Source organism: Carassius carassius, chromosome 25, assembly GCF_963082965.1.
Source record: "Carassius carassius chromosome 25, fCarCar2.1, whole genome shotgun sequence".
Taxonomy (NCBI): Eukaryota; Metazoa; Chordata; class Actinopteri; order Cypriniformes; family Cyprinidae; genus Carassius; species Carassius carassius.
Genome location: NC_081779.1, coordinates 29341895 through 29358684, shown reverse-complemented (window position 1 = coordinate 29358684; position 16790 = coordinate 29341895). Strand labels below are relative to the sequence as shown.

General features: G+C 39.6%; 1 protein-coding gene across 1 annotated transcript in view; it reads right to left on the bottom strand.

Annotated features, from left to right (window-relative positions):
• The window catches only part of LOC132104545 (retinoic acid receptor beta-like), a 133982-nt gene that overhangs the window by 63985 nt on the left and 53207 nt on the right, over positions 1-16790 (bottom strand). The window contains exon 3 of the mRNA XM_059510106.1: positions 16523-16664. Within this exon, the coding sequence (XP_059366089.1) occupies positions 16523-16664 (142 nt within the window). The remainder of the gene's footprint in view (positions 1-16522; positions 16665-16790) is intronic.

Sequence of the window (16790 nt, the reverse complement as noted above, 5' to 3'; positions counted from 1 at the left end):
TGGCTAAAACCTGATGATTACATTATTTTAAATGAGTCCACCCCCCAAGATTACTGTTATAAACATGAGCCGCATCTAAAAGGCGAGGGGTGATGTGTTGCTTTAATTTATAACAATATTTTCAGGATTTCTCAGAGGGCAGGCTTCAAGTATAACTCGTTTGAAATAATGGTGCTTCATATAACATTATCCAGAGAAACAAATGTTAATGATAAATCCCCTGTTATGTTTGTACTGGCTACTGTATACAGGCCACCAGGGCACCATACAGACTTTATTAAAGAGTTTGGTGACTTTACATCCGAGTTAGTTCTGGCTGCAGATAAAGTTTTAATAGTTGGTGATTTTAATATCCATGTTGATAATGAAAAAGATGCATTGGGATCAGCATTTATAGACATTCTGAACTCTATTGGGGTTAGACAACACGTTTCAGGACCTACTCATTGTCGAAATCATACTCTAGATTTAATACTGACACATGGAATTGATGTTGGTAGTGTTGAAATTATGCAGCCAAGTGATGATATCTCAGATCATTATTTAGTTTTGTGCAAACTTCATATAGCCAAAATTGTAAATTCTAATTCTTGTTACAATTATGAAAGAACCATCACTTCTACGACAAAAGACTGCTTTTTAAGTTATCTTCCTGATGTATCCAAATTCCTTAGCATATCCAAAACCTCAGAACAACTTAATGATGACAGCAGCCCGAAAAATGGAGTGCAGCTGGAGGAAACAAAACAAAAAAAAAGGTATTTCGTATTGCTTGGCGGGAAAGTAACCTATCGAAAAGCATTAAAATTTACTTAAATTTACCGATTACTTTTCTTCTCTTTTAGAAGAAAACAAACATAACCCCAGGTATTTATTCAATACAGTGGCTTAATTAGCGAAAAATAAAGCCTCAACAAGTGTTGACATTTACCAACATCACAGCAGTAATGACTTTATGAACTACTTTACTTCTAAAATCGATACTATTAGAGATAAAATTGTAACCATTCAGCCGACAATTATATTCCTTCTTAGAGAAAAATTATATATGTGAGGATTTCCAGTCAGGATTTAGACCGTATCATAGTACTGAGACTGCTCTCCTTAGAGTTACAAATGACCTGCTCTTATCATCTGATCGTGGTTGTATCTCTCTATTAGTTTTATTGGATCTTAGTGCTGCGTTTGACACAATTGACCACAACATTCTTTTGGAACAGACTTGAACACATGGTTTGCATTAATGGAAGTGCATTAGCATGGTTTAAATCGTACTTATATGATCGCCATCAGTTCGTAGCAGTGAATGAAGATGTATCATATCGATCACAAGCGCAGTATGGAGTACCTCAAGGCTCAGTAATAGGGCCGCTACTCTTCACGCTTTATATGTTACCCTCGGGAGATATCATCAGGAAACAAGGTGTCAGCTTTCACTGTTATGCTGATGATACTCAGCTCTATATTACTTCGTGGCCCGGTGAAACACACAAATTTGAAAAACTAATGGAAAACATAGTCGATATAAAAAAACTGGATGACGAGTAATTTCTTACTGCTAAATTCTGAAAAAACAGAGGTGTTAATTATAGGACCTAAAAACTCTGCATGTAATAACCTAGAACCCTGTCTAAGACTTGATGGCTGCTCTGTCAATTCATTTATGACCTCAAGGTTAGATTATTGTAATGCTTTATTGGATGGTTGTTCTGCACGCTTAGTAAACAAACTAAAGCTAGTCCAAAATGCAGCAGCAAGAGTTCTTACTAGAACCAGGAAATATGACCATATTAGCCCGGTCCTGTCAACACTGTACTGGCTCCCTATCAAACATCGTATAGATTTTAAAATATTGCTTATTACTTATAAAGCCCTGAATGGTTTAGCACCTCAGTATTTGAATGAGCTCCTTTTACATTATAATCCTCTACGTCCACTATATTCTCAAAACTCAATTTGATAATAAAAGGCAATTTGATAATACCTAAATATCAAAATCAAGCAGACCCTTTTCCTATTTGGCGCCTAAACTCTGGAATAACCTACCTAACATTGTTAGGGAGGCAGACACACTCTTGCAGTTTAAATCTAGATTAAAGACCCATCTCTTTAACCTGGCTTACACATAACATATTAATATGCTTTTAATATCCAAATCTGTTAAAGGATTTTTAGGCTGCATTAATTAGGTAAACCGGAACCGAGAACACTTCCCATACCACCCGATGTACTTGCTACATCATTAGAAGAATGGCATCTACGCTAATATTAGTCTGTTTCTCTCTTATTCCGAGGTCACCGTATCCAACAGATCCAGTCTTTATCCAGATCAGAGTGTCACTGCAGTCACCCGGATCCAGTACGTATCCAGACCAGATGGTGGATCAGCACCTAGAAAGGACCTCTACATCCCTGAAAGACAGCGGAGACCAGGACAACTAGAGCCCCAGATACAGATCCACTGTAAAGACCTTGTCTCAGATGACCACCAGGACAAGACCACAGGAAACAGATGATTCTTTTGCACAATCTGACTTTGCTGCAGCCTGGAATTGAACTACTGGTCTCGTCTGGTCAGAGAAGAACTGGCCCCCCAACTGAGCCTGGTTTCTCCCAAGGTTTTTTTCTCTCCATTCTGTCACCGATGGAGTTTCGGTTCCTTGCCGCTGTCGCCTCTGGCTTGCTTAGTTGGGGTCAAATCATTGACTTGTTTGCTAATAAATGCACAGACACTATTTAAACTGAACAGAGATGACATCACTGAATTTAATGATGAACTGCCTTTAACTGTCTTTTTGCATTATTGACACACTGTTTTCCTAATGAATGTTGTTCAGTTGCTTTGAAGCAATGTATTTTGTTTAAAGCACTATATAAATAAAGGTGACTTGACTTGACTCACACATTCACACAAGTTGCAGGAAGATAGAACGTTAGGGAAGAATGAGTTTAAGAGAATGAAAATGTGAAATCCCAAGTTTACAGCAATACGTGAAATTGCATAGACATGAACAGCCATCAATCACTTAATTAACCCTCGCATTGAGTTCCTCAATAAGGTTAAAATTATATAAGATACACCAGTACAGATCAGAGTCTGGAGGTAAAGTTACTTCTGTCGCCTGTGTAAAGGGGGTTTCATTTGTTGTCGTTGAAAGGGGGTTTCCCGAGGTTTCTGATTGGCTGGAAGTTCAGTAGTCGTTGAAGTGACGTCTTGGGAAGCCCGTGGTTGGGTGTTGGCTGACGATGCGAAGTTGTATGGGCTGGTTGAAATTGAATGTGCACTCAAGGTCAGACTTGGAGACATGGCGTTACAAAACTTAACTCAGAACACAAAACTCTCAACGGAAAAGAAATCATATGTTATATTATCAAGCACGTGGTCCAAATTTTCCCGCTTTTGCAGGGTATAATTTTGGACATGATATCTATAACAAGAATATGATACATTTGACAGCTAACTGATGGTCAGAAACATTTCAAGCAAGCAGAATGAAATGCATACATACTAATATGAATATGAATCCTAAAACTATTCAATAGTTATTAAAAAGGCATACACAATAAGTGATTGGAAACTTGATGTCAAATGTCAAATTTGTGGGTTTCATAAATGATATGGAGTTAAGCAATGGACTGATATTCCTTTAGAAGTCCTTTTGAGTTCATTGAGTTCACTATAAAAGACAGTTCCTGTGCCATTCTGTTCCAACATAAGGATGTTCTGTGGAGACCAGAGGTTAAAAGGTCCCCCTAGGAATTTCAGTCTGGTTCTGCTAGGTGGGGGGAAGTCAATCCAAGGATCTTGTTTATTCTCATTGGTTCACATGTGATGGTCGGATGTTCATCTCTTTGACCACCAATCTTGATCACTTGCCCCAAATTTGACAATCTCTTCTCCGAATGGAAATTGTCAATTCGGAATTCGGCTCGTGTTTCAACCACGGTCCTGATCGACTCTTTAATTTGTCTGGTTTGAGACTGATATGCTACAATGGTTATAGCCCTTAAACAAACAAATGGCTTTTAATGAGAATGATGTGTAACACAAATATTGTATTTGTATTTTCTATCATATCTAATACTGTAGTTTTATTTTGTACTAAAAAAAGAGTCCTACAGTCCCATGCAAATGTTCCACAATATGGAAAAGTAACAAATACTGTGACTTCCATCCCATCGGCACAGCATTAAACCACATCTGTAGACGCATATCAAGGTTGATGAAGCACACTGCTCTATTATTCAACTACAAGCTGGAGCACAGTCATCGCCCAGCATTATTAATACAGAAGAGGCTGATGAAGTTCAAACTTCTGTATGAGATCATTAAGGAGAGAACACCAGGTGTTGTGGAGGGCTGTCTAGGGACCATCCTGTTTCATTAAGCGTTGGAGAGGCTCATCTTTGAAGCTGTTCTCCACAGGAGAGAAGTCTCAGACAATACCTCCAAACAAGGCAAATATCTTTCTCAACAATGCCAATCTTAAATCAGACCTCCACAAACAATCCTGATGAAATTCAAAGCAAGTTCGGTTGGTCACTGTTGTTGTTGCAGTCCCCCAGAGAGACTGTAGCAGCCATGGCTGATAATGAAACTGATACCAATTTTCTCATACATCTGCCCTAGTTGAATGTACATCCTCTTTATATTTAAAATGCAGAAGTCCTTAAAAAGATGTGTATTAGACGAGATTTATTTATAAGGGCTCTAACAAGAACTGACCTAATTTCAACAAATTATTCATTTGATACTTTAAGTAGGAAGGTTTTTTTAATTGTTAAAAGTAGAAAAAAGTAGACTCATATAATCATATACAGTGGATTCAGAAAGTATTCAGATACTTCCTTTTTTGGCATGTTGTGGTCTTATGCTAAAATGCTTTCAATTATTATTATTATTTTTTACATCAATCTACACTCAATATTTCCTGAATTTCTTGTAAATTATCAGATTTAAATTAGTAAACGAGCTAATGAGTTACCGTCGTTCATATTTATTACATATTTATCAGATCATCATACAGATGAGACTCCTCAACATGTATTAACCCTCTGGGCTTCTTCGTAAATGGGTTACACTTAGCTTCCTCCGGGTCAAAAAAGACCGAAGCCTTAAAAATGTAACTTTTTTTTTCCCAGGAAAACCAATCAAATATATTTTTGTTCAATAATATTTTTTGTATATTATTTAGAATTTTTAAAGATTTTTATGATACTTTGCATTAATTATATATTTTTTATGAGCAATTTTTTCCATTAGAATTAATATATATATTTTTATTTTATTTTAATTTTAATTTTTTTTCAATAAATGCACCATTGCACATCAAAATAGAGTGCAGGCCTAAAATAAAAAAAAATTCAAGTGAGAAGAGCGCCATCCAGTGGCTTTAAAATATAATAAATGTGTGTAATGTCCTGTAACCGCCTATAGGCTGCCATAGCTTTTTTTTTTTTTTTTTTTTTATTCCCATTTGGAAAGAAAAAAAATCGAATTACTAAGCAACCACTGAATGGAACAACACAATCTATATATCATTTTAAAGCTTAGGATCTCAGCTTTTTAATGCATCTAATCACATTTATTAACTCTTAACGAGTGCTGAGTAATCCCTCTAAAACCGAGTGTACCGCCAGCAGGCGCCACCTAGCTGCGAAAATATTCATTACCATATTTTTCAAAAATATTGCCTTGATTAACACAAAGTTGATGTCATTTGAAAGCTTAGGGTATGACCTTTACAGTGAATGTATCCACTTTGAAAAAATCTTAAGTATTGCTGAGTTATTTGGTGATAAATACAATTTCTTTTTTTTTCATAATCTATAAAATAATGTACTGCAATGTGTCAAAAACATCATACAGCTCATGAAACATTCACAGATCATTGAAAATGGCACTTCATTTTTTACAGCATATTATTACAATTACAATGAGCCTAAAATTAACATAATCTATTGCTTTTATGACTAGATATTCTTCATGGAGAAACAATTGCCCATGAGGGGGCGTCAAAGACTGTACAAAAAGGCTATCTCTGTTCCAAATGCTGTAACTTTTGATTCCTTTATCCAAATTATTATTATTTTTTATCCAGATGCAGCTAACATGTAGGGGGACTTCACTAAAAAAGAATTTTCCTCCTACCTTATTTCCTTCCTGAGTTATTCCATGACAAATAAGAAAGATATGCAAAATCATAATACAAATTATATATATATTTTGTCTTTTATCCGCAATTTCTCTGCAGGACAATGTCTAAATGTAATCTAATTTATATTTTTGAAAAATTTAAAAAGAGTTCTTTCAAACGATACCTACCTTTTGACTCTCCTTGCTATAGTTTTGGAGTTATTATGATTATATAGTAAAATATAGCAAAATTTGCTGTTTCAGTCTTACCAGTTAATTTCTCTGTGTGTGTGTGTGTTTGTGTGTGTGGGTGTGTGTGTGTGGGGGGGAGGGTGTCTTATTTGCACTCTTGATGTTTTAGAGTGTCACCCCTTCATTGCTGTACACTTTTTTTCTGCACAGTGGCTGATCTGTAGTTTGTACCACCAAAGTTTCTCTGAGTTTTCGGATTTTCTTGTATTTCCCATTCATTTCCTATGTGGGTCGTTTTTGACCCGTAGGAAGCTAAGTGTGCAATTTTTTTTTACGACCCTTTAACATATCAGAATCATCTCCTTGATTTTTTTGTGTGTTCACATAGGTAATACAACAAAAGTCACCAAGTTTCATCCCCCTCCGATGAAGCAAAAAAATTTAAAAATTTAAAACGTACATGGTTTCGGTCTTTTTTGACCCGAAGAAGCCCAGAGGGTTGAATGTAAAAGTGTTTATACTTAAATCTGTTGTAAGGTATGAGCATATACCTCAATTAGCCTACAGTTATTCATGGTGGTTATGTAATTGTGTATGTTGTACATGAAGTGCTAACTCAAAATTTCTCTGCATGGGGTAAGACAGCAAGAGAAAAATGCACATAGGTGAAGCTTGTAATCACTCTTGCTCTTTTGTGACAAGGACGCTCCTACCCCCACATCTGAGTTATCCACCTACAGCACAAAGGGCAAATGGGGCAGATGTGAAGCTCTGTTTCACTGCATTGAAGGCAGGGCTAGCTCTGCTGGTTTATATGAATGGCCTGTTAGACTTCGTTGTCAGTGCAGAGATAGGCTCTGCAACAGTACAAACATTTCTTATGAACCTCCTATAGAAATTGGAGAACCCTAGAAAGTGCTGTACCTGCCTGACCAAGGTGGGTCAAAGGCAGTCCAAGACTGCTCAGATCTGGCCAGGATCAATCTGGAGGCTGCCCTTGGACACACAGGACATGAGGAATGAGACAGCTGGGACATGGAACTCGCTTTTCTCCATCTTAACAAAGAGCTTGTGCTTTATCAGCTGGGCTGAACATGTTGAATGTGTTCTTGAAGTTTGTAGGAGAATATCAGAATGCCATACAAGTAAACAAGCACCAATATATTAAGCATCTCTCTGAGAATATCATTAATAAAAGCCTGGAAAATGGCAGGAGACTTAACCAGGTCAAATGGCATGGGTATTAAATGCCGTCTTCCATTCATCCCCCTCCTGGATCCTGACAAGATTGTATGCATTCCGAAGGTCTAGTTTGGTAAAGATGGTGGCCCTCTGCACGATCTTGAGTACTGTGTTCATAAGTGGGAGGGGGCAACGATTCTAGATTGTGATAAAATTTAAGCCTCGATAGTCAACACAGGGTCTGAGACTACCACCCTTCTTTTCATCAAAGAAGAAACTGGCTTTTTCCAGTGATGTGGATTGATGGATGAACCCACTATCCAGAACTTTCTTTAGATATTTATCCATAGCTCTCTTAGGGCCAGAGATGGAATAGAGTCTTCCATGGTGTGGGCAAGTTCCTGACATAAGTTCAATTAGGGCTGGGTAAAAAATACAGATTTCTCAATTTTAATAAATTATCATTTTTATGAAACAATATCAATTCATAAATACCAAGATTTAACATCAATCTCAAGAAATTTTGTCACATTTACCGCAGAATAACATATTTGGTGACCAAAATAACTCACTGAGCTATCTTAAATAAACCCAACTGCAGAAGAGCAAAAAGTGACAATGGACTTGTGTCTTAACCTGTTAGCCTGCACCAAAATGCCCGCATCCTCAACACCCCTCAACTCACACATGTCAGTGTTTTTGAATAGATTAAATGAAACGGGACAAATTTAATCTTGACAAACTATATATTATTATAAGGATCTAAGCCTCAAGCATCATCATACATTTGTGTAAGCAGTACACATCAAAACATGAATAATGGAAACGCAGTACATACCAGATTCATTGTAATAATGAGTCATAAACACATCCACAGCTGTAAATCCCGGTTTAGTTAGAAAGGTAAGGGTCCACTGAACGACATCTCATGGAGCACGTTTAGTCCAACAAAGCAATAACATTGTAATATGGATGCTAATTCCTTTGTTTACATTTCAGTTCTTCGGCGACAGAACTGTTTGTGTCCGTTATGGAATAACTCACGCTAAGAAACTGTACATTTAAATTCTGGCGCTCTCTCGTGATGGCTCATGGCGTGCTCTGATGCACCTGTCAGTTGATGGAGGCGGAACATATAGCGGTCGCCTTTTTCTTTGTTTGTTTTATTTTTCAACAGTTTTTATATGTGAGATTGTGTTTTATGTTGAATGTGAATGTATCTGCATAATTACCATTTGTTTGAGCGCAAATCAGCTCGCTATTACTGTGTGATCACGGCTATCAATGTGAACGCATCTATATGAATAGAGAGAGTCATCAGCACTTATTTGCATTGTAATTCATTGTAAATTCTGCATTTCTAGCAATCTCAGGATATTCTGTAATTGGCATACAAAGTTAAATCTTTTTGTTTAAAATTTTTACAACTGCATATGCCTAAAGAGTATTACATACAATATAAGGCTTTTTTTGTTTGTTTGTTTTTTTTTCGCAGGAGAAATAAGGGTTTCTGAAAGAGAGACAAAGAAATTGCCGAAAGAGATGTGAACCTGCTAAAGAGACAAAAACCTTTGTGCTTAGTGTAGGCATATAGCCTATGCTGCCTTGTACTATTTCCCTTTCCATTTAATTGTACGCAGCAACGCTGCAGTCGTTTTGGCAATACAAATGTAAAAATATATTGCGACATTAAAAAAATATATAGAGACAACATTTTGTAGAATGTGATTTACAATGCACACACCAAAAGCAACAATATCTGCAGAATGGAGAAGGGTTGACCATTCTCAAAACATAAATTATCAATTTTATTTAAATTTTCGTTTTTGTGTTTTAGAGGAAAAATCAATGTTAAGTATGTGTCATCTCTCCATTAGGGACCGTTCTGAAAACACGATCTATGCAATGCGCATAAAATGCTTTAAAAACTTTAACAGAGATGTCTAGAAGGTATTTAATAGGTCTGCCCTCCACGTAATATTTTTCTAGTTACTAGTAGTATTTTTTTAAAAGTCATTATTCAATTAATCGAACATTTATATTAAATTAACACAGTCTAATCAATAATGAGCCTTAATATATTTTGGGCTCAAGCACACGCATTAAATTTGCCACAAAGCACAGGCAGAAGTAGCCAAATAATTGTGAAAAAGGAGACATTTTAATTATTTATTACTTCAACCTAAATAGTGGCAGATCAGAATGAGTTGCTTTTGCAGGTTATTTTCATTAAATACCTTTTTTAAATCCCCTCCTTGAACTGCCACCTTAACGTGGTGGAGGGGTTTGAGTACCCGAATGACCCTAGGAGCTATGTTGTCCGGGGCTATATGCCCCTGGTAGGGTCTCCCAAGGCAAACAGGTCCTAGGCGACGGGTCAGACTAAGAGCGGTTCAAAACCCCTTATGAGAAGAATAAATCAAAGGACCGTGACGTCGCCCGGTATGGCGCAGCCGGGGCCCCACCCTGGAGCCAGGCCCGGGGTTGGGGCTCGTATGCGAGCGCCTGGTGGCCGGGCCTCCCCCCACGGGGTCCGGCCGGGCTCAGCCCGAAGGAGCGATGTGGGGCCGCCTTCCCGTGGGCTCACCACCTACAGGAGGGACCGTAAGGGGCCGGTGCTTAGACAATCGGGTGGCAGTCGAAGGCGGGGGCCTCGACAGCCCGATCCCTGGACACGGAAACTAGCTCTAGGGACGTGGAACGTCACCTCACTGGCGGGGAAGGAGCCCGAGATTGTGCGTGAGGTAGAGAGGTTCCGACTAGCGATAGTCGGACTCACCTCTACGCACAGCTTGGGCTCTGGTACCACACTCCTCGAGAGAGGATGGACTCTTCACCACTCTGGAGTTGCCCAAGGTGAGAGGCGGCGGGCTGGTGTGGGTTTGCTTATAGCCCCCCAGCTCAGCTGCCATGTGTTGGAGTTTACCCCGGTGAACGAGAGGGTCGCTTCCCTGCGCCTTCGGGTCGGGGATAGGTCTCTCACTGTCGTTTGTGCCTACGGGCCGAACGGCAATGCAGAGTACTCAGCCTTCTTGGAGTCTCTGGGAGGGGTGCTGGAAAGTGCTTCGACTGGGGACTCCGTCGTTTTACTGGGGGACTTCAACGCCCACGTGGGCAACGACAGTGACACCTGGAGGGGCGTGATTGGGAGGAACGGCCCCCCTGATCTGAACCCGAGCGGTGTTCAGTTATTGGACTTCTGTGCTAGTTACAGCTTGTCCATAACGAACACCATGTTCAAGCATAAGGGTGTCCATCAGTACACGTGGCACCAGGACACCCTAGGCCGTAGGTCGATGATTGACTTTGTGGTCGTTTCATCGACCTCCGGCCGTATGTCTTGGACACTCGGGTGAAGAGAGGGGCGGAGCTGTCAACCGATCACCACCTGGTGGTGAGTTGGATCCGATGGCGGGGGAGGAAGCTGGACAGACTCGGCAGACCCAAACGTACGTACTGTGAGGGTCTGCTGGGAACGTTTGGCCGAGTCTCCTGTCAGAGAGATCTTCAACTCCCACCTCCGGCAGAGCTTCGACCGGATCCCGAGGGAGGCTGGAGATATTGAGTCCGAGTGGACCATGTTCTCCACCTCCATTGTCGAAGCGGCCGCTCGGAGCTGTGGCCGTAAGGTTTCCGGTGCCTGTCGAGGCGGCAATCCCCGAACCCGGTGGTGGACACCGGAAGTAAGGGATGCCGTCAAGCTGAAGAAGGAGTCCTATCGGGCCTGGTTGGCTTGTGGGACTCCAGAGGCAGCTGACAGTGTGGTTTTCGTCCAGGCCGTGGAACACTGGACCAGCTCTATACCCTCTACAGGGTGCTGGAGGGTTCATGGGAGTATGCCCAACCAGTCCACATGTGCTTTGTGGATTTGGAGAAGGCATTCGACTGTGTCCCTCGCGGCGGCCTGTGGAGGGTTCTCCGGGAGTATGGGGTCCGGGGCCCTTTGCTAAGGGCTATCCGGTCCCTGTACGAACGGAGCAGGAGCTTGGTTCGTATTGCCAGCTGTAAGTCAGACTTGTTCCCGGTGCGTGTTGGACTCCGGCAGGGCTGCCCTTTGTCGCCGGTTCTGTTCATGATTTTTATGGACAGAATTTCTAGGCGCAGCCAGGGGCCGGAGGGGGTCAGGTTTGGTGACAACACGATTTCGTCTCTGCTCTTTGCGGATGATGTTGTCGTGTTGGCCTCTTCAGGCCAGGACCTTCAGCATGCACTGGGACGGTTTGCAGCCGAGTGTGAAGCGGCTGGGATGAGAATCAGCACCTCCAAATCCGAGGCCATGGTCCTCAGTCGGAAAAGGGTGGCTTGCCCACTTCAGGTTGGTGGAGAGTTTCTGCCTCAAGTGGAGGAGTTTAAGTATCTTGGGGTCTTGTTCACGAGTGAGGGAAGGATGGAACGGGAGATTGACAGACGGATCGGTGCAGCTTCTGCAGTAATGCGGTCGATGTACCGGTCTGTCGTGGTGAAGAAAGAGCTGAGCCGCAAGGCGAAGCTCTCGATTTACCGGTCAATCTACGTTCCTACTCTCACCTATGGTCATGAGCTTTGGGTCATGACCGAAAGGACAAGATCCCGGATACAGGCGGCCGAAATGTGCTTTCTCCGCAGGGTGGCTGGGCGATCCCTTAGAGATAGGGTGAGAAGCTCAGTCACCCGGGAGGAGCTCAGAGTAGAGCCGCTGCTCCTCCACATCGAGAGGGGTCAGCTGAGGTGGCTCGGGCATCTGTTCCGGATGCCTCCTGGACGCCTTCCCGGGAAGGTGTTCCGGGCACATCCCACTGGGAGGAGACCCCGGGGGAGACCTAGGACACGCTGGAGAGACTATGTCTCCCGGCTGGCCTGGGAACGCCTCGGTGTCCCCCCAGAAGAGCTGGAGGAAGTGTCTAGGGAGAGGGAAGTCTGGGGTTCTCTGCTTAGACTGCTGCCCCCGCGACCCGGCCCCGGATAAGCGGTAGAAGATGGATGGATGGACCTTTTTTAAATTGGGGAGGATTATATCACAGTGAGTTACAAAAAACAAACAAACAAAGAAACTAAAAAAACCTAAAAGATAATTAAAATTCTTAATATATAAGAAGTAAAATTAAACGTGTCTGTGTTTATGGGGTCCTCTAGATTGGCACTCACTGCATGTACCTATGTGAAATCACCTTAACACTCACCATTCTAAAGACAATCAAGATGGAAAACTCTTGACTCTTCATTAATTTGTTTCTTAATTTAAATGATTGCGTTACATTTATGTATCTTTATTCTTGGGTTGAAGTTTGTTTATTTGTTTGATCTTGTTTTAATTTTGTAGTATTATATGTTAGGTATAAAGTGTTTGTTTCCCCTCTTGTGTTATGATTAGCCCATCCTTTCCTTTAAGCTGATGCTTCGTTCCGTTAGTTTGATTTGAATGTTTTTAGCAGGGGTTACCAAACTCTGTTCTGGAGGGATGGTGTCCTGCGTAGTTAAGCTCCAACTTGCCTCATCACACCTGACTGGATGTTTCTAGTATTCCTAGTAAGACCTTGATTAGCTGGTTCAGGTGTTTGATTAGGTGTGGTTGGAGCTAAACTCTGAAGTACTCTGGCCCTACAGGACTGAGTTTGGTGACCCCTGGTTTGTTGTTTTGACATAATTTTCCCCCTTATGTTCACTTATGTGAACTGTGTTTATGCGATCCTTTGTTTGGATTCAAATAATCTCTCAGTTAAACTCACTCCTGTCCCTCAGTTCCTCGCAGATCCTACAACCTTTTTTTGCGTTAAAATGTAATATCTTTAACCACCTTACCACAGCATTTATTTTAGGTTCAGCTGTTATTCAGATCCTTTCCTCTTCCTTTTTAAAACCGCTGTGACACTGAGGCTTTTATTTTTACATTTTTAAATTAATTTTATTGTAATACCCTTTCATTATTATGCTATATTTTAGTCCATTTAATTTGTGGTATATTATAGTGAAGAATGCAGTTGAGGACTCCATGCAGTCAGTCTGGGGAAGATAAAGTGCTGGCCATCTCCTCATGGGTCTAAAACATGGACAGCTGGACTTCTGCTGCTCAAGTGCTCTGTTTATCTGTCTATCTTTCAGATGTGAAATTCTCAAGATGATCTCAGTGAGGTCATTACAGTCTCTTGACAGCTGGTAATACTAGCGGTGTAAATCTGCAGCTTGTCTCAGAGACAGAGAGACTAAAATAACAAGGTGGGAGGGAGATTATGAGCTAATGGTTTGACTGTTATTCAGTTTCAGAAGTGTCTCACTCCTTGACAGTGATACAGTCTTACAGGCCTATTCACATCGATAGAGGTGCAGCAATATGAATTTACAATGAAAATTCTGATGATTAATTCAACTGAATTAGTGAAAAAGATTACTACATAATTTATAATAAGTCAACTACATAATGTAACTTAATGGATGTGCTAGAAGCTGAATACAGTACCTGACTCAAAAAGGCATGGACAATGATTTCAAAATTATTTCATACTAATGAAGAGAAAAACAATGAGCCGTGGCTGGTATGCAATGCATACATTCTGTTTATAATCTCTTCAGAATATGTTATTCATGATGCTAGGAAGGCCATTGTGTAGTCAAACATTTAGGCACTATGCGTAATGTATAAAATAGCAAAGTAGTTCATAAACACAATTGTCAGCTTATTTTAAAAATTTAACTAATAAGTATTGTAGTGTAAATTTTATTAATAAAAATTAATAACCATGATCACAATTTCAAGGGAAAATTATTGATAATTTGCCAACCAATAAGAGTTGTGTTCCCGGAGACGCTGCTATTACATAAAACTATGTCTTGGTGGCATTATTTATAAGTGAATAGCAGAGAAAAAGTTCAAATAAAATAGTATTTAACATTTCTGATATGCAAATAGAATATTATATGTCCTTGTGTATGAGTATGTACTCTGTGTCTACTTTTTCATAAGTGCCACTTTTTAATGTTAAAGAGTGAAATAGTATTTTTGCTCAGCCAGTCTGCCATTAAAAAAAAAAAATTATATATATATATATATATATATATATATAATTTTTCTGTCTAACATTTGTGTTGGTACGATCAGGCCTAAATTCAACTGAGGTCCTCCATCTGACTGAGACAGCTGCCACAAACATGTCCAACTTCACTGAGCCAATTACATATGGTAAGTTAAAAAGCAAGAAATGGACTTGTCACTCTTTTGTTCAGAAGAAGAGCGTGAAAAAGAATCACCTCTTTTCCTGCGGCAAATGGAGTGTGAAGTCGACTTGAATCATAAGCGCTGATGCAATCAAACAAAGGCAATAATGTGTAAAATGCAAACAGCTTCAGATGGCTTGAACTGTGGTGTTTGGAATCTAAAGAAATGGTGCATGCAACATGGCATGGTACATTTGCAGTCGAATCCTGTAAGAAGTGAATCACTGGAGTCCTGGTGAATTCAAATAATCATTTAATTTATTTATTTTTCTTATGTTTCATAATAGAGCAAAAGAGCAATAGAGCAATAGAGCAAAAATTTATTAAATGACTGGAGGGATATATTTTAAATTTTACTAATTTATTCACTTTGGTATAAATGCTGGGACACACTAAGCTGACAGTCTTATATGATATATGAAAATAAGGTGGAATATGGGACAATACGACAATTTCTACTGGTCAACTAATCACACATTTACATTAATTAAATATACAGTATACTGGGAGGTGGGGAATGAAACCATGCAAATTCCATTCCCAAGGACACATATAAAACTAGTTGCAAAGCACCAGCGAAAGTAATAACCCTGTGTTTATTTATTTACAAACTAGTGTTTTCTCAATCAGTATCAACTTCGAAGATAAAACTGACAATGCCATTTTACAACTGGTTCCAAATTTCCAAAAACCAGGTTTTCGATAAGACACGTGCATTTCTATTCTGCTTAATGATTCTTGCGTTCGTATTTTAATGTGATTTTAAACCATTTAAGTGCGAGAAGGGAAAGAACTTGCACAATGTTTTGTTTGCTGCGCACACATCTGAAGTGTGAGTACAGAGAGCCACAAATATTGGTACAGGTTCCCAGCCTGTGTCCGTTCATGAACCATTTCCACTGCAGAAAAGGTTGTTCCAGTCCAGAACTGACTTCTTTCACATTTTGTGAGCAATATGCACAAAACTATATTAGTATATCCTCGTAAACACAGACCTTTTTTGTCTTAAGTGAACGTAAACAGAAAACATGTGTAACTATTTTTAGATCCATGTGTATTCTGTGATCGCAGCCTACTAAACTTGTGCTGACTGTCATTGTTGATCAAAGAACAAAAGAAAATCATTCAGAGATCTTGACTGAATATCTTTTGTAACTTTAATGAGGATTAATCTGTATTTTATGAAAAGAAAACTATGCAGTGTTTTTTAACTTTTGATTTAATTTTCTGTCCCTAAAATGCTGTTTTTATTGTATTACTGACTGTTTACTTTAATAATTTAACATTTAAAATAGATTTTATCAGTCTAGTTGTTTTTGCTGTGGTATTTTTGTTAAAATGTAGGCAAACGTTTCTCTTGTAGGCCTAAGTGTTCTATGGGCTGCTGATTTTTTGCTAATGTTATGATTAACAACATAATTATTTGTAAAAAGACTGACTTTTTCTGATACTAACCGATTAAATAAATTATTTTACTTGACTAAACCTCTTCTGTCAGAGATGAGTAGGGCAGCCAAAACAAAACTGCTGTGACTTCACATTAGTTGATTTATACTATGTATAAAAAGGCCAAACAATTAAAGCCCTAATTCTCAAAGGCATAGGACACAACATTTTAGTTACATAATTTTACAGAATATTACAGTGAATATTTTTAGATGCATAATCTGCCATGATATTACTCATTGCGGTTCAATGACCAAAAATAATATACATCATTTAAAAGTTGAGATAGGTGTGCAAAAATAGACGTATCTATTCAAGGGACAAAATCCTGAGCTGAAGTGCATGTGTGTGCATAGGATGAAGGTTTTTAGCACTCACACTCTTTGGACATTCCCACAGTGAAGCACTTCTGTAGCCGGCAGTATTGACAGCGATTTCGAGTCACCTTGTTGATAATGCAGTTCTTCTCCCTGTGGCATGTGTACACCATGTTCTTCTGGATACTTCTGCGGAAAAAACCCTGTGGAGAGACAGAGTCTTAATTTTGTGGTCTACAACTTTTTATGGGTCTGCCCTTATGAAAAGCTGGTTAATCAAGAAAGCTAGTCAGGATGCGCATTCACATTCAGCATATAATTGTAACCAG